This window comes from Chrysemys picta, chromosome 9 (genome assembly GCF_011386835.1).
Source record: "Chrysemys picta bellii isolate R12L10 chromosome 9, ASM1138683v2, whole genome shotgun sequence".
Classification (NCBI taxonomy): domain Eukaryota; kingdom Metazoa; phylum Chordata; order Testudines; family Emydidae; genus Chrysemys; species Chrysemys picta.
This window is the reverse complement of record NC_088799.1, coordinates 99,585,964-99,610,428: the sequence shown is the minus strand read 5'-3', so window position 1 is coordinate 99,610,428 and position 24,465 is coordinate 99,585,964. Positions and strand designations below refer to the sequence as shown.

The following is a 24,465-nucleotide window of genomic DNA, read 5'->3' as shown; positions in this document are numbered from 1 at the left end:
ACTCAATGACTCCCCCTATGGACTATTTTAAAGATGGCTTGAATTTACTTTCTAATCAACAGCCCTATTTAGCCAGTAAGCCTTAAGGCCACAACACTGCAGTAAGCAGGAAGGCACAAAGTATTTTAACCCTAATAATTGTCTAACACACTGATGGGGGAAGGAAGAGATGGAAACTACTCCGAAACATGTTTGAGAGGTTACTTTAGAAAGATGACAGCTGTTTCGAGATTTGCAATATTAAAAACAGGTACACTAGTAGCAGTATTGAAGCAGATCAATAAGCTCACAATCTAAACCACAAAAACAGTAAAAATTTAATCACATGCCTATTGCCATATAAACATGTACTGCAAGCTTCAAATCTGGGGCCCATTACAAGGCCTCAAGATCACGTGTGTGAGAGTTTTATATTTTAGCTGTTATGGACAACTATAGTATCTAGGTTTAAAAACTGATGCAAATAATTGTACTGTTTTAATCTTTGGTGTTGAAAAGACAATTTTTCTTCCTCCTAAAGACCTATATTTGGAACTTAAGGTAACCTGACAACACTCCTTTGTCCACTAAGACATCATTCTTCCACAAAAATACACACTCCCCTGGTTTAGAGAATTATCAATGCCTAGCGAAAAGATGTTCAGTCTATCTTAAACATGTGGTTCATCAAAGGGAAACATACCTAGCTTTAACTGTTTCTCCAGAGTTAGTATTTCCAAACTAGATTTTACAATTGAGGAAATGTAGTAACCCAGGGATCTAGACATTTAATACTTTAAAAAACAAAACAAAAAAACACAAAACACCTTTTTTTTTTGAAGGGGGGAGCATAGCAGTGCCATGGTTTTTTTGTGGACCCCATGAGTTTGTTTTTCAATGCCTACCAGTAATTTGCATCCACAATTACCATGATTGCCTCAATAAGCAATCATTCCTTCATAGTTATTTGCATTCTACCGCATGTTTTAAAAATAAATCAGACTCTGAATTTTTAATAGTTTTAAAGATAACCTGTTCAGAGAAAAAAAATTAGTGATTAGTGTGCCACCTTTATCCTTCCATGAGTGCTCATCCTTCTCTAGCGAAGAAAGCCCCACCAGCACACCTCAAGTTGCTCACCTAAACTAGTGATATGGATTCTTTGGTAGCAGAATTCTGGGTACTGAAAACACAGCTACTGAACATAATCAAGAGTCCATTGGGCTGACTTTGGTGGTCAGCTGACAAGGTGAGTTGAAAGGGGTGTGGTATAACTATTCATGTTAATTAAAACTTGTTCCCCAATTCCCACACGTTCTCTTTTTATATTATGGTCAGTTTTGTTAAACAGCTTTACGTAACTACAGAAAACATGTACAAGAATGGAGGCAGGTATAGAACTAAGCTGAGATATTATTTGGTAGTTAAGAAATGCGTTCAAAACCAGACATTTCAAGAGTTCCATTAACCTTACACTTGCTTAACAATTATGAAATGCTAAGACTAGCACCAGAATTTAGAAGAGAATTACTCGTAACGTACATAGTACAAAGGTTCATTGTATTATATGTAACTGTAGTCACTCCCATCAGAGATCAGCACTATTCCAAGCAAAAACTGGATTTTGTTAGTATTCCAGGAGTTGTGCACCTTTAATATACATATTAATATAGAAGTCTACAACCCATGTACAATATGGTAAGCATGACCTAAAATTCTACAGCAGCACTCTTACTACAAATTGTGTAGACTCAAGCTATGTCCACCATTCAGAACTTCCCCGCACACTAATCTCCTGGCCTAGTTGAAAGAGTGAAAATTTTTTGCATCCACAATGCCTACATCAACTGTAGAAGTGGGGGAAGCTGGATTTTTATAACAGGTAGATACTACGCACCAGGGAACATACACATTGGAGTTTGGGCACACAGGATGAACACCAGGTAGATATTTTGCTTAACCTTTAGAAGTTTTAGAATTAGTCCCCCCACCCCAACTGAATGAATAACATACCGCTACACTTGTTTCTGTAAGATCTAGTTAAAATGCAGTGTTGAACTCAGAATTTGTATAGTACCACACACACACACAGTTAGTACCTTCATTTCAAGCCATCCTTTGTCTGGACAGCTAGGTCAGGGACAAGCACAGGCATGAACATTCTCAATGACCGTATTTGTAAATCGAAGCTTAGCTGCTTCACTTATACCACTTTGCATCTATCACACATTCAGTCAATGTAAAGTTTATTAACCATGACTATGCATTTTCACCAATGAGAAAGATGAGGGATAGCATACAGAATTATTGATGCTTGAAAATTTCACTTTTTCCATATATTGGCAAAATAAGCAATAAACATGCGTAATACAGAGTACAAATGCAATACAGACAACCTGGAGATGTACTTAAAAGACAAGATTCCATACAAACTAATTAGCTCTATCTTAGAAGGATCGCATCTGGAAGTAACCATTTATGAAAGATGCTAGCTGGTACAAGGGTACCAATAACTCCAAGGATGGATATGAACATTCCCCAGAAGTCCTCTATATCTCATTTTAGGTTCATGACTATTACCTCTGATCCAAAAGGGAAAAATCTATTTCTGCTCTTGCAATTTCCAAAAAATTCACTTTAGAGGACAAACGCAGTTATGTTAGGTGGTGGACAACTCCCTACAAAACTGCCACCATAACTCATAGGTCAAATTGTGGCATGTAGTACGAAAGAACTCTCCCGCCTCCTACCCCCCAAAAAAGATCTAAAGGTTGGAAAATTAAGTTGCCTATGCAGAATACCCTGAAACATAAAAATGTTCTTGTGTTTGCAAGTCCTCCCTCCCAGAGTGGGCAGTTGCTTTTGCGTAAGTGATTTGTCGTTCCATTTTCAGCTCAGCAGAACTGTTTCTGCAAACCGTTCACTAAAGCTGTCTACACTCCAGAGTTTTATCAACAGAAGGTATGCCACTTCAATTAAACCACTGCTGCATGTCCACACTATGCTCCTTGTGTCAGTGCAGCACATCCACACTAGTTGCTCTTGTATCGACCCAGAGCAGTACACTGTGGATAGCTATCCCACTGTGCAACCGGCCACAGGGTGCTTTACGAAGGATTTGCAAGGTATCATGGGGCAGGCACAGAACAGCATCACATGGTGCAGGTTTCTCAAGCTCATGGTTCCTTGGGCATTCTACTAGATTGCCATCTGCTTTTTAACTGAAGTGTAGGGGGGGGGGGGGGGGGGAGAGTGTGAGTGCGTAGTCTTTAAGTTCAGACAGCTGCTGGAATCAGCCAGTCCTGAGCCAGGGAGACACCCTCCCTCTTCTCCTCACGCACACATCAGCTCCCACCTGGCTCTGCACAGCAGTTTCTCATACGCACACACCTGCCTCTATGTTCCTAGTACAGGAGACAGCAGCATTCCACATTAATGATTTGCTCTTTGCTGCTGGAGCTCAACTGTCAGAAATTCCAGAACTTCCTGGAGCTTTGAAAGGGATGGGGCACATGCATGCAGGGCAGCCGAGTTCTAAATAGTGAGCAGATCAGTCACAACGGGGACTGAAAAATACTGGGGGAGGAGAGTACTGGCAATATAAGGAACAGCAGCATCTACACTGACACTTTGTTGCTTTAACTTTGCCACCAAAAGTGGCACTGCAGTGTGTACACCTCCACAGATTTGCTGACAAAGGCTGCCTTTTCTGGATAAGACTCTGCAGTGTAGACAAGGCCTAACAGTAGCACAGGAATGTTTGTTCTGCTGCAGCATCAACATTAGTACACCCACACTTACTTCTTGGAAGTGGACAGTTACAAAAGCCAGACAATAGCCACTTAGTTCACACTTTTCAGCTATAAAGGAGATACTAATGGTAACATCTGAGGGGAGTAACCTTTCATGCAGCAATGCTCCAACAAGAACAGCTCTAAAATAGTAATTAACACCTTTTTCTTCAAACCTAACATTAACATCTGCACACGCTGAATGCTGGCCAAGACCACTTTTAGAGGTCGTTAAAATTTGTGTGTTGCACTAGTTATCCTCAGATTTCCCAACACGCATCCATTGTTCCACCGCTTTCTTCCAGTCACTCTGTAACTGAAGAAAGGAAATGTGTTAGTACATTGTATATTGCAAAACAGTGAGGAAATGTAGTTTCTTCTCCTTAAGTGGTAACTGAATACGTTTAGGCCTAGGCTGGACTTCAAGAAGCTGAATGCTCTTCAGCACCTTTTCACACTAGAAGAGATGATGGCAAAAGCCACTAGGTTGGAACATTGAGTGTGACCCAAGACATGCACAGCTCTTGCATTAATTGTAGTTGGAATGTGCAAATGGTATGACTTACTGAATTAATTAACACATAGGACAAAGCTTTCAGACCAAACTGAACTGCTGATACAACTGTGGGAACAAAAACATTACAGCTACATGGTCATCTGCTAATTCACTCCCCACACATGAAATGATCTGCACTTGATCAGCAAGTGACTTTGGTTCCCTGCAACATTAGGACAGTTACTAAGCATACCAGTGCATTCTGGGACAACCATGACTACAAGGAGTGATGAATATATCAGCTGGATCATCAAGACACTATTTATAAGAACATTGTTTCAAGTAGAGGCAAATGACTTGTTGCATTAATGCCCATTGCAATGGTTTCCTTCATTAGCACAGCTGCCATTCTTGGAGGAAAGAATTAGGAAAATAACGTGAGTGTAAATTATGTATATGCAGTAGACCTCACACAATGCTTACATGTAACATCTTTTGAATTACAACTGGTCCAGTACACAGTAGATGACAAGTCAAGATATTTATTGACATAAGCAGCAGCTGAATTATCCAAAACATTAGGAGTTGTTCAATTGCCCAGAGCATAACTGCTCATTGCAGTAACTGAACTCTACCAGGGCATGACAATTTTTGTAATACATTTAATATAGCTAAAGAATTACATCTATTAAGCCAGATTATATGAAAGATGAAGAGAAGTGAGCAATACCAGCAAGATGCCTTGGCAAAAGCCTGGCAAGCAGTCCAAACTGCACCACTTACTTGAATTTCCCCAATCAAGAGCCATGTTCTGATCAAGGCTCTGGCTTTTTGTAAATTAAGTTTCACTTTCCCTAGCCCCTAGAAGAAATAAACATACCATCTCTTCAACTCTCCAGTCCCCTCACTGATGCAAGTGGGAAAAAGGATTCAGCAAGGAAAGAGGTCTGCTCATTAATGCCAGAAACAGAAGTTTGAGGAGAGTGAGTAACTTATAGGGAAGGATCAATGTCTACCTTTGCTGAGGTTTTCCTAAACAGTGTCAATTTAAGAGTTTGTTCGCCCACAAAGTTTGGAATTACCGTCACTGAAACATTTTTAAATGTCAGTTTCACACTAGAGATGCACTGCAAAATGGAGCGGCAGTTGAGTACTTTTTCAGATTCTGCAAACATACTCTGATTTACTTTCGATGGTTGTATTAACAGCCGTTAAGGCTAGGAATTTGTCTTCCTATTTGCCACTGACAAGATTTTTTTGAGCCCTGGACTCAGATAAAGTTAATTCTGTACTAAACCTTTCATGAGAGGATTTCAGAGCACTCGACAAACAGCTTTGTCATTTACCACCGTGAGGTTGGTAACTTTTATAGGTAAGGAAACAAAAAGCAGAGATTAAGTGGTTTGTACAATGCCACAAAAAAAAAATCACCTGTAGCCAATCTGGTAATAAAATTGGGTCTCCCAGTTCCCAGATGGACCTTAACCCCGACCCTGGGCTCCAGTTAGTGGTGGTTTAGAGCAGTGGTTCTCAACCAGGGGTACACAGAGGTCTTCCGGGGGTACATCAAGTCATCTAGATATTTGGCTGGTTTTACAGCTGGCTATATAAAAGCACGAGTGAAGTCAGTACAAGCTAAAACTTCATACAGACAATTACCTGTTTATACTGCTCTACATACTGAAATGTAAAATATTTATATTCAAATTGATTTTATAATTATACGGTTATGAGAAAGTAAGCAATTTTTCAGTAAGTGTTCGCTGGGAAACTTGTATTTTTATGTCTCATTTTGTAAGCAAGCAAGTAGTTTTTAAGTGAGGTGAAACTTGGAGGTATGCAAGACAAATCAGACTCCTGAAGTAATGTGGAAAGGTTGAGAACCACTGGCTTAGAGATGTTAATACTGATCCTAACAGCAAATCGAGATGGAGATCTTTTAATTAATTTTACTTTTCCAGAGTCATGTATTATTGATATAAGGAATAGGAATGTGGGCTGGCCACAACTTTTTGTTGCATCCACTATACTGTCCTAGACATGTAGTGGGAAAAAGTAAATCAGTGCAGGAACAAATCCTAGAGTAAAACAGTGTTCTAAATTAATAGTGCACCCTAGATAGTAAATATTGTCCTCCTCATGTCAAAATATCTTTAAGTAGTCAAGATAAGTTACAAAGCAATATTATTACATTCTGATAGGGAATCGAGCAGCTATGTAATCCCCTGGGGGCCACTTTTAAATGACAATTCCAAAAGAATGTGAAAACACGCAACACAGTAAGAGTCACACTGGTATGTGACATGCTCCACCCTTGTCAACTAAAAACTCGCAGTACCTGCTTCCCTATTTCAGTTTTTTTAAAGCAGCATTTTAGAGAGCAAACAAGCCATGTTTTACTGCAGGTTCTCTTTTAGAGTATAGATTTTTCATGTAGTTTCTTTTAAATGGGAATGTCCCATCTTTTCTACGCTTTGTTAGGTTTTGAAGTTCACCCAACATACAAGTTAACCCACATCTTTGCTACTGTAACTGTTTGGTTGGAGACTTTTTGGTAAAATTGTGTTAGAGCAATAATCCATCTGCTTTTATGCTTTTTGGGGGAAGATATTTGTTTCTGTGAGCCTTTCATCCTTATTGAAGTTGTCCCAGCAAACTGGAAACATCTGTTCCTGTGCCTGCTGGGCCCCCAATTAAAGGGAATGTGCACTGATGTGAAAGAGGTAGGCTTTGTTATGCTAAACAATAAGCAAATGACCTACAGAACTTGAGCTGTTTTGCTTCATTTGTCTGTTGTTCCACAGTTTAGTTGGAGAACCTCAGCAAAAGCAAACTCAAAGATCATTAGATATTAAATTAAGCTCAGTCATATGATTTTGGATCAAATCTCCATAAAGAAGGTGGCACTGGTTAAAAATTAAAGCTAAACTGCAAAAGCAGCATGGACATTTTCTTTTAAACAGGCTTATTTTGGCTTAGCTTCATTATCTCAGGAACAAATTTAAATTAAAGCTAAAAAAGCGAACTAAAAAACCAAAACAAGCATCCGTACAGCAGTTTGTGCTAGTTTACCTACTCTTTACTGAACTCTTAGCTGAGCTAGTGCATCTCACATAGACATGGCCTCTGTGTATGCATTTGGTCCAAGTCCCTTCCAGTCATCCTTGCCACTTCCCAACCTGCTAAAGTACTCTGTTCAAGAATCCTAAAAATTCTGCTTTCAAGCATAAAAACAGGCATGGTCTCCCCCGCCCAAAAAAGTGAGATCAAAAGTTTGAGCATGGAAAAAAAGGAAATTTCTGTAAAGTTACAATGCTATTATATAATTTACCTTTCCTTCTGTTACAGCTGCTGTCACTTATCCATGCAGACGTGTCTGAACTGTACCTCGGACCATCATGCCTTTGAAGGTAATCAACCTGCAACAATTAAAATAGATATGACAGAGCTAGAACAGATTTAAAATGGTTATCCAACCTATAACTGTCCCGGTCCCAGAAAAGTCACAAGCTTGGGTTTGTAGATTAATGTGTTTCAAGTTTTACTACTTCTCTTTAAGTGGTGGAAGGTTCACTGGCTTGGAATGGACTGGAATGGCTTAGTGATAGGTTGCATGGCTTATGGATTCTCATTCCTTTCCAATGGTGCACTGCCATGTTAAATCCATAAGATGAACGGCAAATTTATTTTGAGGACTAGAGTAGTAACAAGGTTTTTTTTTTTTAGTTGGAGGTCTTCAAGTCTACTATATTCAAGAGCATCTTTTGAACTTCATGGCTCTACCTGGGACATGACAACTCACCACAGGTTCTGCCACTTGTACTAGAATTTCCCCATATAATGCAGTGTCACAAAACTAAAATAAAATCAGGCATCCAACTAAACGTCAAGTTTGCAATGGCTTGCTTGAAAATGCCCAATATCCGAGCTGATATATTTGGCAATCTAAGCCAATTCCTGATTTCATCAGGATTTTAATATTTGTTAGAAATATAGTATATGCAGCTTGTTTTAAGTGTCTTCAATGAAACATACTGGGCATAGAATTCCCCCTCCCAACCCTACTTTGCAACACATTTTGTCTACGAGCTGCATTCTTAAACGCTTTAGTTTCAAAATTGATGCCATACATGCTTTATATCCATAAGAAGAAATGTTGAATTTGGAAGACTTCTAATGCTTTCCAGCATTGCTTTTCCATAAGATATTGTTTTAAATACAGAAAGCACTTCCATTGCCATGACGTACAGCTTGTCTTACTGTACTAAGAGGAAGGTAATTTGGTTCAATTTTGACAGACTGAAAAACTAGTTTGCTTTGCTTACCCATCTTTGCTGTTTCACAGGCATTTGATGCTTTAAATCTGTTGTGGAATGCTGAAAGATTCACTTGTTTTTATGAAGTCATAAGCCTTTGAGAAGTTGGAGAGAAAGACTTCTTTGCTTATCTTATTTTCTCCATTTGCCTTTGGAATCAAAGATGTTCCTTTAAAAGTGAGACACTACACAGAGTTGCAAAAATTTGAAACAGTATGAGTAAGCATCGTTTTGTAGCTTCTTTGATGGAACTGGTCAAACCTTTTATTTACAGTATTCTGTAGTTGACTTATTACATGTAAATGGTTTATTTTGGGGGAGAGGTCCTTGCAAATTCCCAGCAAAACAGTAGGAAGGCAAAGTATGGTCAGCATTATCCATTTGCTGTTTCTGGTTTAGTGACTGAATGGAATCCTGATTTTTTTCTTTACACAAGGATCTGAAGAAATTTTGAACTGGGAATATTGTGTGATTTCAGAACCAAGAGGAAACTGAAATTATAGTGTGGCACATCCCCACCACCCTCCAAGTAACTAATTTGTTTAGAATGAGAGTTTGAATGTGTAGAACGATCCATCTCCATTTTAGATGGTTAGATGTTGTGTGGAAGATCTTAGAACTGCTTGTTCCATTCATGAGGAAAATCAGATGGGAAGTGTGGCATTTCAGGGAAACTTTTACTTTGAAAGTTACAACACTAGTACACAGCTCAACTTTTATACATTTAACATCTGCTTTTTGAAAGAAATGTTAACAATTTTGAAATGAAATTAAACATTGTTTTAACTTTTCCTCACAAAAGCATAAAAATCATGGAGGGGGAAACTTAACAGGCAACAATAAAAAAAGGTAAGAACAACTTTTCCTTTTAGTAGTCCTCTGGTAGTAAAGATAGAACAACTTCCACTTGGGTTTGTGAGAAGTAATCTGTCTTGGTCCAAAAGTTTATGATTGTTTTTCAGTATCTGCTTCTGCCTCCACCCCTATCAGACCGGCTTCCTCCACGGCCACCACCTCTGGGTGCTCCGCGGCTTGAACTGCTGTATGAATCACGGGGAGGAGGGTAACCCCTTTCCATGGAAGGGGGAAGACCTCTGTCTTGTCTTCCAACACGATCACGACCACTTGAGTAGACATCACTTCTGCTGCTTGAATAACTTTCTCGACTTCCATATCCATCTCGTGTACTGCCGTAATCATCATAGCGACTGCTTCCACCATAAGATGGCGGGGGCCCTCGTGCAGGTGGAGCACTACGTGAGTTACCTGCAGGGTCAATGGTCAGGTAATATGGCAACACTATAAGTTATATATAACAATTTAAATCTGAATTTACAGAATTGCTGCACTAAAGTTTACTGTTACTCTTTTGTATGAATTGAGATGTTCATAATATAATCTGCCATGTTGGGACATTTATAGTGGGGGCTGTGTATCAGGCAGCGAATGAATTTAAAGACTGTTTGAAAGGACTGAAGACGGTGTTTATTTCAAGCAGGCTCTTTTGGGGGATATTCCAGAACAGCTTGTTATTTTTAGAGAAGAAACTCAGCCATATTTTCCAGTGATAGTTGCAATTCTGAACTGTAGACTTTGCTTCGTTAGGTTATGGTAATCATTTGATCATCTTGTTAAATAAACTAAATTGCATTCTCACTTTCACTGTGAGGAAAAAACTGAGTGTGACATTCCCCCTTAAATGCAAGCAGCCTAGTAAATCAGGATTAGGAAGCCTTTACAAACTCTGCTACAAGATCCTCAAAATGGGTCCTTACCATAACTCTCATATGAATCTCTGTAAGAGCCTCCACTTGGATGATCTGAATAGTCTCTATCGCGTCCACCACCATAGCCATCACGATCACTGTAAGAAGAAAAACTGCTGAGACTTACTACAAATCAGTGTTGACACAGGGTGTGACTGAAGTTGAGAAAAATACAATGCTAGGTACCTGTATCCTCTAGAGGGGTACTCATCACGTGAGCTGGAATGACCATAATCACGGTATGCATAATCTCTTGGAGGTGGCGCATAATCTCTTGTATCCCTTGAACTTGGATAATCTCTACTTGAATAACTAGAAAAAAGTGATAGTTGTATTATTTATGAGGTATCATAGAATCATAGGGCTGGAAGGGACCTTGAGAGGTCATCTAGTCCAGTCCCCTGCACTCATGACAGGATTAAGTATTATCTAGACCATCCCTGACAGGTGTTTATCTAACCTGCTCTTAAAAATTTCCAATGATAGAGATTCCACAACCTCCCTAGGCAATTCTGTCCAGTGCTTAACCATCCTCATAAGAAGTTTTTCTTAACGTGCAACCTAATCCATCCCTTACTTCAATTTTTCCTCCCTCCTCCTTGTAACAACCTCGTATGTACTTGAATCGCCAGTCTTCTCTTCTCCAGACTAAACAAACCCAATTTTTTCAGTCTTCCTCACAGGCCATGTTTTCTAGACCTTTAATCATTTTTGTTGCTTTTCTCTAGACTTTCTCCAATTTGTCCGCATCTTTCCCGAAATGTGGTGCCCAGAACTGGACAGAATACTCCACTTCAGAACTAATCAGCATGGAGTAGAGCGGAAGAATTATTTCTTATGTCTGGTTTACAACACTCTTGCTAATACATCCTAAAATGACATTTGCTTCCTGCCCCCGCCAAACTGTGTTACACGGTTAACTCATATTTAGCTTGTGATCCAGTATGATCATCAGCTAACTATCCACAGAACTCCTTCCTAGGCAGTCGTCATTTCCCATTTTGTATGTGTGCAATTGATTGTTCCTTCCTAACTGGAGCACTTTGCATTTGTCCTTATTGAATTTCATCCTATTTACTTCAGACCATTTCTCCAGATCATTTTGATTTTTAATCTTATCGTCCAAAGCACTTGCTCCCAGCTGGATATCGTCCGCAAACTTTGTAAGCGTACTTTCTATGCTATTATCTAAACTACTGATGAAGATGTTGAACAGAATTTGACCCAGAACGGATCTGTGCAGGAGCCCACTCAATATGCCCTTCCATCTTGAATGTGAACCACTAATAACTAACTACTCTCTGGAATTGATTTCCAACTAGTTATGCATCCACCTTATAGTAGCTCCATCTAGGGTGTATTTCCCTAGTTTGTTTATGAGAAGTTCATGTGAGACAGTATCAAATGCCTTACTAAAGTCAAAATATACATCTACCACTTGTTACCCCATTAAAGAAAGCTATTAGATTAGCTTGACATAATTTGTTCTCAACAAATCCATGCTGTTGCTTATCACCTTATCTGCAAGTTGATTATTTAATTATTTGCTCCATTATCTGTCCAGGTACTGAAGTTAAGCTGACTGGTCTGTAATTCCCCAGGTTGTCCTTATTTCCCTTTTTATAGATGGGCACTACATTTGCCCTTTTCCAGTCCTCTGGAATCTCTCTTGTCTTCCATGACTTTTCAAAGTCAACTGCTAATGTTTAGATATCTCCTCAATTAGCTTCTTAAGTATTCTAGGATGTATTTCATCAGGCCGTGGCGACTTGAAGACATCTAACTTGTCTAGGTAATTTTCAAATTGTTCTTTCCCTATTTTAGCCTCTGATCCTACCTCATTTTCACTGGTATTCACATTATGTTAGACGCCCAATTGCTACAAACCTTTCTGGTGAAAGCTGAAACAAAGTCATTTAGCACTTCCACCATTTCCACATTTTGTTATTGTACTCCCTCACCAGCACTGTGTACCGGGCCTACACTGTCCTTGGTCTTCCTCTTGCTTCTAATGTATTTCTGAATGCTTTATTGTTACCCTTTATGTCTCTAGCTAATTTAATCTGTTTTTGTGCCTTGGCCTTTCTAATTTTGTCCCTACATACTTGCATTATTTGGTTATATTCATCCTTTGTAATTTGACTTAGTTTTTCCCTTTAGACTTGTTTCCCATGGGACCTTACCAACCAACTGCCTGAGTTTGGTTAAGTCTACCTTCTTGAAATCCATTATCTTTATTGTGCTGTTCTCCCTCTTACAATTCCTTAAAATCATGAACTCTATCATTTCATGATCACTTTCACGAAAGCTACCCTCCACTTTCAAATTCTCAATCAGCTCCTCATAGAGGAGCATAATTCTCTGCAGGCAAAATTAGAAACCAGGACCCTGGTATTAAGCTTTAACTATAATGCATTAACTTTACCTGTCTTTTGTACTATAACCATCATCTCTTGGTGACATGTAGACATCTCTCCGTGATGGCATTGGCTCTCTGCGTGGAGGACCACCATAACTGTCTCTTCCACGTGATACAGGAGCTTTAAAGAAGGACAATTCAGGTTAACCAACTGTTTAAAAATGAAGCAAGAATGAAGGACAACTGCTGCAGAGGACGTTCCTCAAATGAAAAGTTATATTAACAGCATAGTTCAGTTATTTAGGAGATCACTTTGCTATAGTCTGCATTCCGTGCAATACTGTTTCATGGCTCTGCTAGTCAAACTAAGAAACAGCAGTAGAGGAACATCTTTAAAAAGTCACAGACCTGAAAGTTCTGCTGACATGAAGAGTTAATAGTATAATGTTTGTGGTTGTATAGCTAACAAACAATGAATTTGATTTAAAGTGATTGGTGATTTGTTACAGGCATGGATAAATCCAGCCTCGTTATTCAGACAACCAAAAAGAAAAACATTGAACAACTTCTTACCTCTCCCTCCCATTCCACTACTGCTACGCACTGGCCCTGAAGGTGCCGATCTTTTAGGTGGAGGTCCGCCACTTCGTGGAGGTGGACCCCTTTTCATTGGAAGTGGCCCTCTAGAAGAGCCTAAAAAGATAAAGAGTAAGACAACCGGTTATTTACGTGAAGAACTAGATAAGCCATTTTTTATATTGCTGCAGTTTAAATGTTTAAAATTTGATATGCTTAAGCAGTGGCAAATCAGTACCATCAAGCCAAAGCAGAAATCTGTAGGAGGAACTTAGAACTGCAACACTGACCACATGCATGCTCCCTGAGATTCCAAAATGGCCCTTTTTTTGGTACAGCGGTCAAATCTGGGAAGCCCCAGTCAGGAATAAAAGATGCAGTGTGACCAAAGGAGGAAGAGCAACGTAAATCAGATTACATGGTCACAGCCTAGACAATGCACAAGTCCACTGTTTCCAGATAGTGTGGCCAAATAAGGAACAGAACAGCCTAAAAGCAGATTTGACCACATATCCTACCCTCGAGGTTATGCAGGACCCACTATACAGACCCCACAGACCAGAAATTTAGGGGCAACTGCTTCTGGCTGTTTTGCATTCAATCTTCAGCTACACCGCAGATAAGGGACTACTTGCTTCTCCCATTAAGAAAGCAGCGCGTTTCATTTTAGTCCAGTATCCAGACAAACACTAACAAAACCTTGTGTGCTACTCTAACGTTTTCTACATCAAAGGACAGCCAGTCGAATCTCTCTCCTAAAAGCTACAGCTCTATATTAAACAAGCAGCGCTCAAAGTTTGCAGAATTAAGCTTGACCCTCCAAGGATCAATCCCTGAAGTCAGCAGCTATTGCTTATTTAGTTTGTGTCTTCTGGCAGTAAGACTTCAAATTGTTCACCTTTTTCCCAGGTGCAAGATGATTTTCAAACCAGGACACCAGAAAGCTTCCTCGCTCGCTTGCAAGGCAGGAGTTTTGCTTTCCATTTTAGCCCAAAGTCAAGCAAATGTTATATGCAGAAAGGAACCCTCACACACTAGAAGGTTTAAGTCTAATTACCTAGCCAATAATCTGACTCAACTGCAGAGTGCACATTTTGATCTGTTTTAATTTAAAAACAAGGAATACTTTATTCAGTGGCTTGATTTTTCAGAAGGATATTGTCACCTTCCAAAACGGACAGTCTAGCATGTTGTCCAAGTATAATCAGATATGTAAATACATACCCAAGTGACTCCCTCTTGAAGGTGGTCCTCTTGCTCCACTTCCGCCTCTTCCACCTCTAAGGCCCCTGGGAGGACCTCTGCTTCTTGGAGGGGGCGGTGGCCCACGTCTACCACCACTTTCAAAGGATGGCTTGGTTGCTTGTTCCACTTTAATTGCTTTCCCATCTAGTGACTAAAAAAAGAAGCTGCTTTACTCAGTGCTCAGTTATGCTTTTATGTCTTAAATAAGCAACTGGGCCGGATGGACCATTGGTCTGACCCAGTAGCGCCATTCTTCTATTCAGCTTTCCTGTTACTGGGCTTTTACAAGCCTACTTAATTTATAATGTAATTCTAGAACAGCTTTGAATCTTCAGAATGCCAGTATAAACAACTGGGAATGGACTCAGAAGGAATACATTCTACAGGAAGGTCCTTTGCTCCTGTGGCACGTAAGGAAAATCTGCAGCAATTTCAGAAATTAGAACTCTGGTATTTTTGTGGTGTTTAAATTAGAACATAGGTCTGTTTTAAATAATATGTTCTATGTATGTACTACTACCTCCAGTTTCAGTTTTCAATAGGCCATAGGATTTTTGTACCAAACTATAGTGGCATCAGAAGTTCCAGGGATGAAGCTTAAAGGTTTGTCAGCTGGAGCTTCTAGCACATGGGAAGGCAGTTGGACGCATTCACTGGATGTTTCTGCTAAGATGATCAGCCATGAACTAAATTAAAACTGGCATGAAAACTAAAGGCAGTTTCAGAATTAACACTGAACTGAACTGGGCAGTTGATACCTTTGCTCTACTGCATCAGGCTGCCTACTCCAAAACGTGACACTCCGTTTATGTTGTTTTCAAGGTTCTCTGAAACCACTAGGGATAGATTTTTTTTTTTTTAAAGCAAGAGCTGATTCTAGATCTAGATTCTAGATTTAAAGGCACGGCTCTACAAAAATGGGTGCCTTGTGGGGCCAGAATACAAAGCTCAGTGTTCAATATATTCAACAAGTAAACTCAAAGTTTTACGGCTGCTTTATTACCAGCCTATTATACGCTGGATTATCAAAAGTTCTGCAATCAAAGAGTCAAGAGTCCTTAAAGAATTTGAGCCTATCTACCAAGACTGCAAGCTCTGTGAAAGGTGTGTGTTATTTAGATTTCTGCACATCTACTCTGCCCAGAACTCAAAAAGGACAAAAATGCTGCACTAAATACATCATCTCATTAAAGAGAATCCAATTGATTATTTTTGTTCTCCCTTTCTGCAGTTAGTGATTATGAGGCCATCACTCACCAGTAAAGAGAGGTGTCTGCAGCCTGTAGGTGGTGACACCCCCTTACCACCCACATCTTTGAAGCTTTATAGAAATTAGTTCCCTATGGTGCAGTACAAGCACTCTCCCATCGCATCTGTTACCCAAGAGTCCAACTCAGTCTGTTGGATACAAACTGAAGACACAAATATTGGTAAACTGGATTGTTTAAATTAGAACTACTATGATAAGGCATCTTCAAGGCTCATGGAAAAGCCATCAGTTGTCATGATGAGCTGAAATAGTCTAGAAACGGAAGCAAGTGTTTTGATTGGTTAGTTTCAATTGCATGAGGATGCAATCACTTCTTGGACATAGTTTGTCTGAAGAGGTCACTAAGAGACAGCAGAAAGACTGGAAGGAGCAAGCTCTATCATGACCATTCTCCCCAACTTCTCCTGGCTCATTGTAGATTCCTGCCACTTTTGGGCCTTTGCTGTTCTGATACCAAAATACCTCTTTGACCATCTGGCATTGTCTAAATTCTGAATACCTGGAATGCAAGCTTTAAGTGCCTGTTGTCACCTATTCCCTAATGTGTGGTTTTCCTTCCCCACATTACTTAAAAAAAAAATTTTTTTTTTTTTGCTTTCTGTTCAATGAAAGCCTGGCTTACTCGGCCAAGATAACACCACCTTCTGTAGCAGGTGCTGTGAACCTGTGACAAGAGGCCAGCTACAAATGCCTGGGACAGTCCAATGCTAGTAAGTTTGCAAAGGTCTTAAGTGACTAACAGGATGATGTGCAGAGCCTGTGTTTTACCATCAGCTAGGATGCAAGCTGCATTATTTTATCTTTGCTTTTATTTTTCCTACCTATAAGCTACTTGTTTGATTCTAAAATAAACAGATTTAATTCCAACAGCTCAAGACAATCTAAATGAACAGTCTTTTGGGGATTAGACAGCTAATACAATCTTCAGTGCCGCCTGAGAAAGCTCAAACAGGGATCTACCCTATAAAAAGGAGACTACAGATGAAAAACAATAATTAAAAATAAAACCCTTAATTTTAAAGTCTTAAAGTTAAAATGTTTTAATTATTTCCCTTTCTCCTTGTGTCCATATAAAAGGTCAGAAATTTAAATAGTGGTTACTACAATGGCAGCTAACAATAACTTGATATAAAACCCCAAGCCACCTTTAACTGTTTAGTGTTGTATCAGCAGAACAATGGTTTTACTAAAACCTTATCCTTTGCTGGGTCTAATACAGCCTTATGACCACAGCACATCCAATAGTTGGATCATATCTTAAGCTTAGTTTCATAAACTCTTTGGGGGCAGCGATCACCTTTCTAGTTTGTGCGGTGCCTAGAATAGGGACCTGGTCTCTAGATACTCTGCAACAAGTACGGACGTTCAGAGCCATGGTCATAAAAGCCACACCGGTCCTGACCCAACAAAGAACTACAGTTGCTGGTGTACTACCTACCCGGCAACTGGGAATGGGCAATCAGTATAACCCTATAAAGGTGGACTGGGGAGATTCTTATTAAGTGAGGATTAGAGAATTACCCTTGACAACAGCTGTAAAGATTGCCAAGAAACAGTACCAAGGTGTGCTATTAATACCTAAAACCTTGAAATAACATCATGCTAGCTAAAGTGTAAGATGTCAGTGAATTAGTTTGTGCATTGGCGGACATTTAATAGACATGTCATTCCTCTTATACTGCTCATTGCTAACTGTTTCTGTAGTCCGACTTCAACTTCAATTAGCCAAGATGGGCAGGGATGCAAAAACGGTAAATACTTTCATTATTAGCAAGGTAACAGGTCCAGGTTCACTGACAGAGCAGCTAGAAATGAGCACTTCCTTGCTTGCTATCATAATACACGGGCTGTCATACTGTCCTGACACACTTTGTATTATATGGTGCTTGATTGAACAGCAGAAAGGATTTTCAAGTTCACCTGATGGCCTGCAACCAGACACTTATATAGAGTTTGGCTTTCCATATGTTTTACTGACCATAAATTGTCCACTTTCTCAGACCAAACTGAATGCATCTGCAATAGTTGGTACTAGAAAGACCTATCAGCCCACTGATGACTAGGACAGCCTTCAGTAAAATAATAAACAGTATACCTAAATCACCTATATTTGGACTGTATGGCACTACCAACCACTGATGCAAGGATCTCCTCCGCAGGTAGGCAGAGGTCATACCTAAAATCATAAAAATGTATGACTGGAAGTGTCCTTGAAAGGTCATGGAGAGCATGTTAACTATAATCTCAGGAAAACTGCACTGTGAGCACCTACATTAAGAGTATCTGGCAAATGCCTTCATTAGTAGAAAAGCCTTGGCTAGTGGAGCCTAGGATAGTTCCAGAGAGGGTATATCTGTAGTGATCACCATCTATGAAGAAGCAAAAGTACTTTGTGAGCTAATCTGACTGCAGCGTAAAAGTATATGCTTTATGCCTGAACCAGTTTCAGAGAGAAAAAAAACAGGGATAAAAGTTTGTGGTACTACACGTAATTTGAACTCATGTAATTGTTCAGTTTCCTTAAATCCATCATGGGATGAAGACAGTCTTTTTAGAATGACGAAGCATCTATGAAGCAATTTCTTCTGTACTGTTTGAACATTTCTTTTGACACCCATCCTTATTACAGAACTCAGTTTTACCCTGAATAGCAGATCATGTAAGGGATTTCTGAAAACGTATAGGAAAGAAGCTAGGAGGCAGCACAGGATGGAACTCAATCTCATATGGACCAAACAGCAGCCCAAACCCAGTGATCTGTGGTAATTTCACTCCACAAGGATGAGAATCACCCATCCCGAACAGAGAACAAAGCAAAGCTATCTTGACCCCCAGCAACCATCAAACTTGAGAATTATTAGAAGCGAGTGTAAAAGACAGAATAACTCGACCAATCTGAAGTGTTGTGCTCTCTTTTGTGCTGTTGGGAAGACTTGGGACTTGAGATGACAGAAAGAACCAAAAGCGTAGAACTCCCACACGGCCTTTTTTCCAGAGGTCAGTCTTGCTGTATCCCAACAATCCTGCACCTGGTTTAAGCTGCTACTCCCTATACAGAAAGCTTCTGTTGCTTTCCCACTTTAGGAAACCATAGAACCAAAGAGGCCCCTTTATGGGAACAAGGTAAGGATCTAAAGATGGAAACAAGCCTCTGGCTCATGGGAGCTTTGTCCTATAGAAAGCCTGGAGGAACGCATGCGTCTTTTCTGACCTAAGGTGTCTCAGAGGAATAGCATTACAGAGCACCAGCTTTGGGATATCTTCCACAACGTTCAAATGACTAAAAGATGAAGGATGCAATGTTGTAGCTATATTGGTCCCAGGATATTAGAGAGACAAGGTGGGTGAGGTAATGTCTCTCTCACCAACAGAAATTGGTCCAATACAAGACATGTCTCACCTACACCTTTTTGCCTGTCCCTCTCTTTTCTTGAGAGAGAGAGAGAGAGAGAGAGGGAAAAAAAAAACCACACAAAAGATACCACTTTACCTCACTTTTCCTCTGGGATTGCCCATAATTGACCCAGAATGCAGTGGGTCCAAATTTAAGCAGATGCAGATATTTAAACTGTTCTGTGGCACAGAAACTAAGTAAGCTACTATTAAAAATATGATAAAGTTTTTAAAGATTTTCCATGTAAGGACCTTCATTCCATGCATCTGCAGTTTACCACAGGAAGAAGGAATCAAAGGCTGTTGGACACTTAGGACCACTCTTCAGAACATTACGGGCATTGAGAGGGTGCTCATACAACCCCAAAGGCACCACTTTATTAAGGTTCACTATTTTAGAATGCACAGATCTCCTCAAAGAAATAAAATGAAACATTATATAAACAAGCCACTATTTTAGCTAATACACTGGGCATTTGTTCTAAAAGTTCCAAGTGTGGCCAATCTTATACTGTAATACAGAAGACCTAAAATAAGAATAAGCAATCATTTGTTTTAAGAGGAGTTTTAGAATAGTACTCTACACACATTGCCTAATGATCAAATCCTCTCAGCCAGTCACTAATCTCCAGTGCCGCTGCAGCTAGAGCATAAAATTATTTCAAGCCACTCTGGTTTAAACTGTATTTAAGAGGACTTTAGAATTGTGCTACATAGTTCTCAGTATTACAGTAACCTGCATATTTTGAGGTAAATCCTGGAATAACAGCACCTTTAAGGAACTGTCTACAAGTCAGTAAAAGAGATTGCCTTCCAAGTCACATGATTGTGAACTTTGCCTCAGAAAGACTGCTCATCTCTGAAATGGCACAAGTTGTAACACTAAGTTGGGCATGAGCACCAAGAACACATATTCAAACAGTTTGACAGCAAGTCATGCTATAGCTAGCTTTTACTGTTTGTGTTTGATTGTCACTGAGACACAACATAAGGCAAGGATTAAGAGAGCTTTGCTGAAATTAAATATTTTAACTAAGAACGCTACCAGCACGTTGATGTTCCATTCCCAGGATTCCATAGATACTTACTAAAAAGTTATTGAAACACTGCAAAATATAATGCTTAATCACACTAAGATATGCATTCAAAACATAACATATGATTGAATATAATCCAAATTGTGAAGAGTGTCAAACAACTAAAGAACTCTAGGTATAGAAGACAAGTAATATCAATACAAGCTTCCTCAACTGCCCCACCAACATGTCCATTGATTTAGAGGGGACAGCTCCAAGGAAAAAGTAAATTCAGTCCTGCTACATAGTTGTTCAGATCTTGAGACTGCAAAAAGGAGGGCTGTGATGCTGGTGAGCAACAGCAGACACTTCCCACAGGGAAGGCAACTGCAATCAACTTTGCAATATCACCCTGGACTACATACTAGCCTGTGACTTACAGATCAAAGGCTACGTATCCCCATTACTACCCTGGGCCTTTGTCAACTTTTTATGAAATAATTGCAATGTATAGCTACATTATTTGCATATCAGAGTAAATGAAGCAATTCAATCCTTTCCTATCATCGAAGTTACTGTTCCTAGTTAAATTGCCAGATTTGAGAAAGGAGCATACATGCAATCATTGTTGTTACTACTATTGAATGATATAGCTGACAAGCCACCTTCCTTATCACGCTTAGGTCTGGTAGTGTGTGTTTAATAAACACAGATATCCGTTATCCATCTCCTCTACAGCAGGACCGATAAATGCTAAAAGACTTGAGTAACTGTATCAAATTCCAAAAACAAATGGAACTGTTTTTCTTTAACTTTGTAGTTATAAAAATGTCAATATTTAGCCCATGGAGACTCCAATCTTTCCAGATTAAAAAGTTGTATTTGTATCAATTCAGTACTGTAGATGCTGTTCATAACCAAATTTAGACTTTGATAAGAGTTATGTAGCTTTTGGCTTTACAAACTGATAGGGTAAGAATTTGTATGATAATAAAAAGCTAAAAACTCCATCTGAAAGGCATCCTGATTTTCAAAGATACATAAATTAGCTTCCCTCTTATTCTCACTAGCAGGAAGCTTTCACCCAATCCCCAAATCCTGGGACAGGAAGAGAAGCTTTAATAAATGCCACTTCTACAGTGGTAGCAAAGATTACGTTTAGCATTTGTAAGTTTAGCAGCAGAAAAGAAATTTAGTCATTCGTTACAGTAGGACTTGTCTCAGGTCTTAATACAAGTCTAGTTCGTAAAGCACACTGCTATTAAGTTCAAATAATTAAGATTGACACTGCACTGTACTAGTGATTGATAAAACATGCTTGTTCTAACATCATACCTTTCCATTCATATCTCTGGCAGCATCCTTTGCATCTGCTGGGCTCTCAAATGTGACAAAAGCAAATCCTCTGGACTTGTTGGTTTCACGATCCTTCATCAAGAGAACTACAATACAAATCTAAATGTTATTCTACTTTTCATAAAGCTCACAGCATAACCTACCCCTTACAACGTGCTCAGTACTTCTTAGAGGATTATGAAAGTAATATCACTTCAGCTGATCAATACTGTAAGATTCATCACAGCACAACTTTTAGTTAGTATCCATTCAGAAATTTTATTTTTACCTTCCACAATGCGCCCATATTTGCCAAATACAGCCTCAAGAGCTTTCTCATTTGTCTCTGTATTCAGTCCACCAATGAACAGTTTCCCAGGACGATCCGCTTCAACCATTTTGACTCTAGTAGGACCTATTAAACATAAGTAAGTTCTATTAGCGAGACATGGCATTAGATTTAAGAAACTTTATTTCTCTTTTGTAAGAGGTTGTGAACGCCAGAATGTATTTCAACTCTCGCCCTCCCTCTCCTTCTCCCTCTCCTCTCCATATAAAAGTGACTTCTTCTAGCCAAGTCAGTTAGAAACTTCAGAGTGAAAGAAACAGAGACCATTTGTATGAAAGAATGAGATAGCTGGACACAAAATACAGTATCAATTTTACAAAGCAATATTCATAATTAGCATCCTAACAGATGAACCTATATATTTGAATCCTCTAGAAGGAAGACAAACATGCTATAAAATACAGTGCCGGGAAACAAACTTTTTTTTTTTTTGGGCTGATGAGACCTTAATAAGCCCTGGTCTAACTGCACATGATGTAGGAATGACGTTTTATGGGCAGAAGGAGCAATTTTAAGTCCTATGGCAACAAAGCAAAATCCTTTACCAGAGGGAAAGAAGCAGGACCCTGCAGCTACGTTTAAAATGGTGCAAAACCATCTCAGACTAATTCGCTTCAGGCCGGTTTCGGCCAGTCAGCTCTTATTTCCAAACTCTGCACAAGCCTACTTTGGAAACCCTGGTCCGTTTTTCAACAAGTTGCTAACAAACGGAGCCGGGCCGCGCCACGCTGCCCCCGGGGCCGGGTGCAAACCGCCACTGTAACGCAGAAGGGAGTCAGTAGTTACGGGGGGAATGTGCCACGGCTGCTTCCCCCTCCCCCCGCACCCCCAGTGGCGGGAAAACCAGACCCCCCCGCATACCGCGGGCTCGGCAGCCACAACGCGGCGCGGTGGCTGGACGCGCGCTGCGGCGCGGGAGCGGAGAGCACGCGGGACCAGCAGCCAGCCCCCAAGACAAAGGCGGGGGCACGTGAGCCCCAGGCAAGGCGGGAGGGCAGGAGAGCGTTAGACCCTCAACAGTCTCGCGACACTACCACAAAATGGCGGCCCCGTTTGGCGGGGATAATCTCCTACCGGAGAGGCGGGTGGCCTCGGCAGCGAAACTGGGAACCACCAGGCCACGTGTGTCTGCCCGGCATCGAGCCACCCGCACCGCAACAAAGAGCCGAGCCGAGCCGCGCCCCCTCCCCTGCGCGCGCGCGCACACACACACCGCGAGGCCCACCCCGCGGGACCCGACAATTACCCTACACCTAAAATGGCGGCCACCGCGCCTCACGCGGTTGGACACCCCACCCACGCGCGCGCACCCCGGCAAGGCACCGACCAAAGCGGCGCGGCGCCAAACCGCAGCCAGTGCCCGGCCACCCCGCTCCAGAGCGGGAGGAGGTTTTAACTCCCCGACGGAAGGCCGGGACCTGACCCACTCCAAAAAAACCCTTCTTCCCTATTCCTTTTGCGTCCTCTTTCCTGCCCCCCCAGCCCTGCTCTCCTCTCCCGCTCCATTCCCGCCCGCCTGCCCCGGCCGGCACTCACCTCCCCTCCCGTTCCCGTCCTCGCGGACTGAGCTGCAACTGCGCAATGAGAGAGCGAACAAAGGTGCTGCAGGCCTTTATATAAGTGACGTCACCGCCTCGAACGCGACGGCGAGACCCGGATGCAGCCGCCAGTGGGGAGGGGGGCGCGTCGGGGGGGGGGGGGGGTAAAGAGGCCCGAGTCGTTGTAGGCGCTTGGGAATAAGGAGCTTTCTTTTGTGTGGGGCGCCATTGTCTGCTCTGGGGGGAAAGAAAGGGCCCTGGAGCCAGCCTCATACCGCTGGCCTCACGCACAGACACAGCCCTCGCCTGCACTTAGAAATTAGATCGGTCAAGTGTCGACCCCATCCCTGCTGTGACTGCAGCGAAATTGAGGGGACGATTCTTCCCTGACCTAACGTCTCTGGTCCCAAGAAGCTTCCTTGCCTCTCAGGGATGTGGCTTACCTACAGCAGTGGCCCTCAAACTTGTGTACTGGTGACCCCTTTCACACGCAAGCCTCTGAGTATGACCCACTCCCCCCTTAGACATTCAAAACGCTTTTTAATATATTTAACACCATTATAAATGCTGGAGGCAAAGCAGGGGTTGGGGTGGAGGCTGACTGCTTACAACCCCCCCATGAAATAACCTCGCAACCCTCTGAGGGGTCCCAACCCCCAGTTTGAGAACCGCTGACCTACAGGGATGGGAAAACCCTTTCTGGTGCTGTAGGAAACTATGGCTGCACAGCTGGTGTACCAGCGCTGTGCCGCTGGAGTGGCTGGAGTGCAGATACACCTGGACATGATGAAAAGCTCTCATTTACAGCCAGTTTGTGTGTTGGTGCCTATAGGGGATGTCTACACTAGAAGTGCTAGAGCAGCAGTGGGGCTGTAATATAGACACTTACTAGAGCCACAGAAGGGGTTCGTTTGTTGCTGTAGTAAATCCACCTCTCTGAAGGCTGGTCTGCACTAACGCTGTACACGTGGTGACCAGACAGCAAATGTGAAAAATTGGACGCGGTGGGGGGTAATAGGAACCTATATAAGAAAAA

The 24,465-nt window shown here is 41.1% G+C and overlaps 1 protein-coding gene and 1 non-coding gene across 8 annotated transcripts; both read right to left on the bottom strand.

Annotated features, from left to right (window-relative positions):
* Positions 1 to 2,208: 2,208 nt before the first annotated feature.
* On the bottom strand, positions 2,209 to 23,548 carry RBMX (RNA binding motif protein X-linked). 7 transcript variants are annotated; one of them, XM_065557333.1, is made up of 12 exons: positions 23,428 to 23,548; positions 21,832 to 21,957; positions 21,543 to 21,649; positions 14,508 to 14,679; positions 13,281 to 13,400; positions 12,774 to 12,888; positions 10,535 to 10,660; positions 10,358 to 10,446; positions 8,592 to 9,848; positions 7,598 to 7,685; positions 5,698 to 5,869; positions 2,209 to 4,086 (listed from the first exon to the last, which is right to left on the bottom strand). In XM_065557333.1, the coding sequence occupies exons 2-9, from the start codon at positions 21,938 to 21,940 to the stop codon at positions 9,541 to 9,543; spliced, it is 1,146 nt and encodes a 381-aa protein (XP_065413405.1). In that variant the 5' UTR covers positions 21,941 to 21,957; positions 23,428 to 23,548; the 3' UTR covers positions 2,209 to 4,086; positions 5,698 to 5,869; positions 7,598 to 7,685; positions 8,592 to 9,540. The 7 variants fall into 7 exon arrangements, with proteins under 7 accessions (XP_065413405.1, XP_023955596.1, XP_023955597.1 ...); XM_024099828.3 differs by lacking the exon at positions 5,698 to 5,869 and having other exon boundaries at positions 10,358 to 10,461; XM_024099829.3 differs by lacking the exon at positions 5,698 to 5,869.
* On the bottom strand, positions 21,717 to 21,790 carry LOC112058714 (small nucleolar RNA SNORD61). The gene has a single exon (XR_002887863.1). It is a non-coding gene; the product is annotated as a small nucleolar RNA SNORD61 (small nucleolar RNA).
* Positions 23,549 to 24,465: the final 917 nt, after the last annotated feature.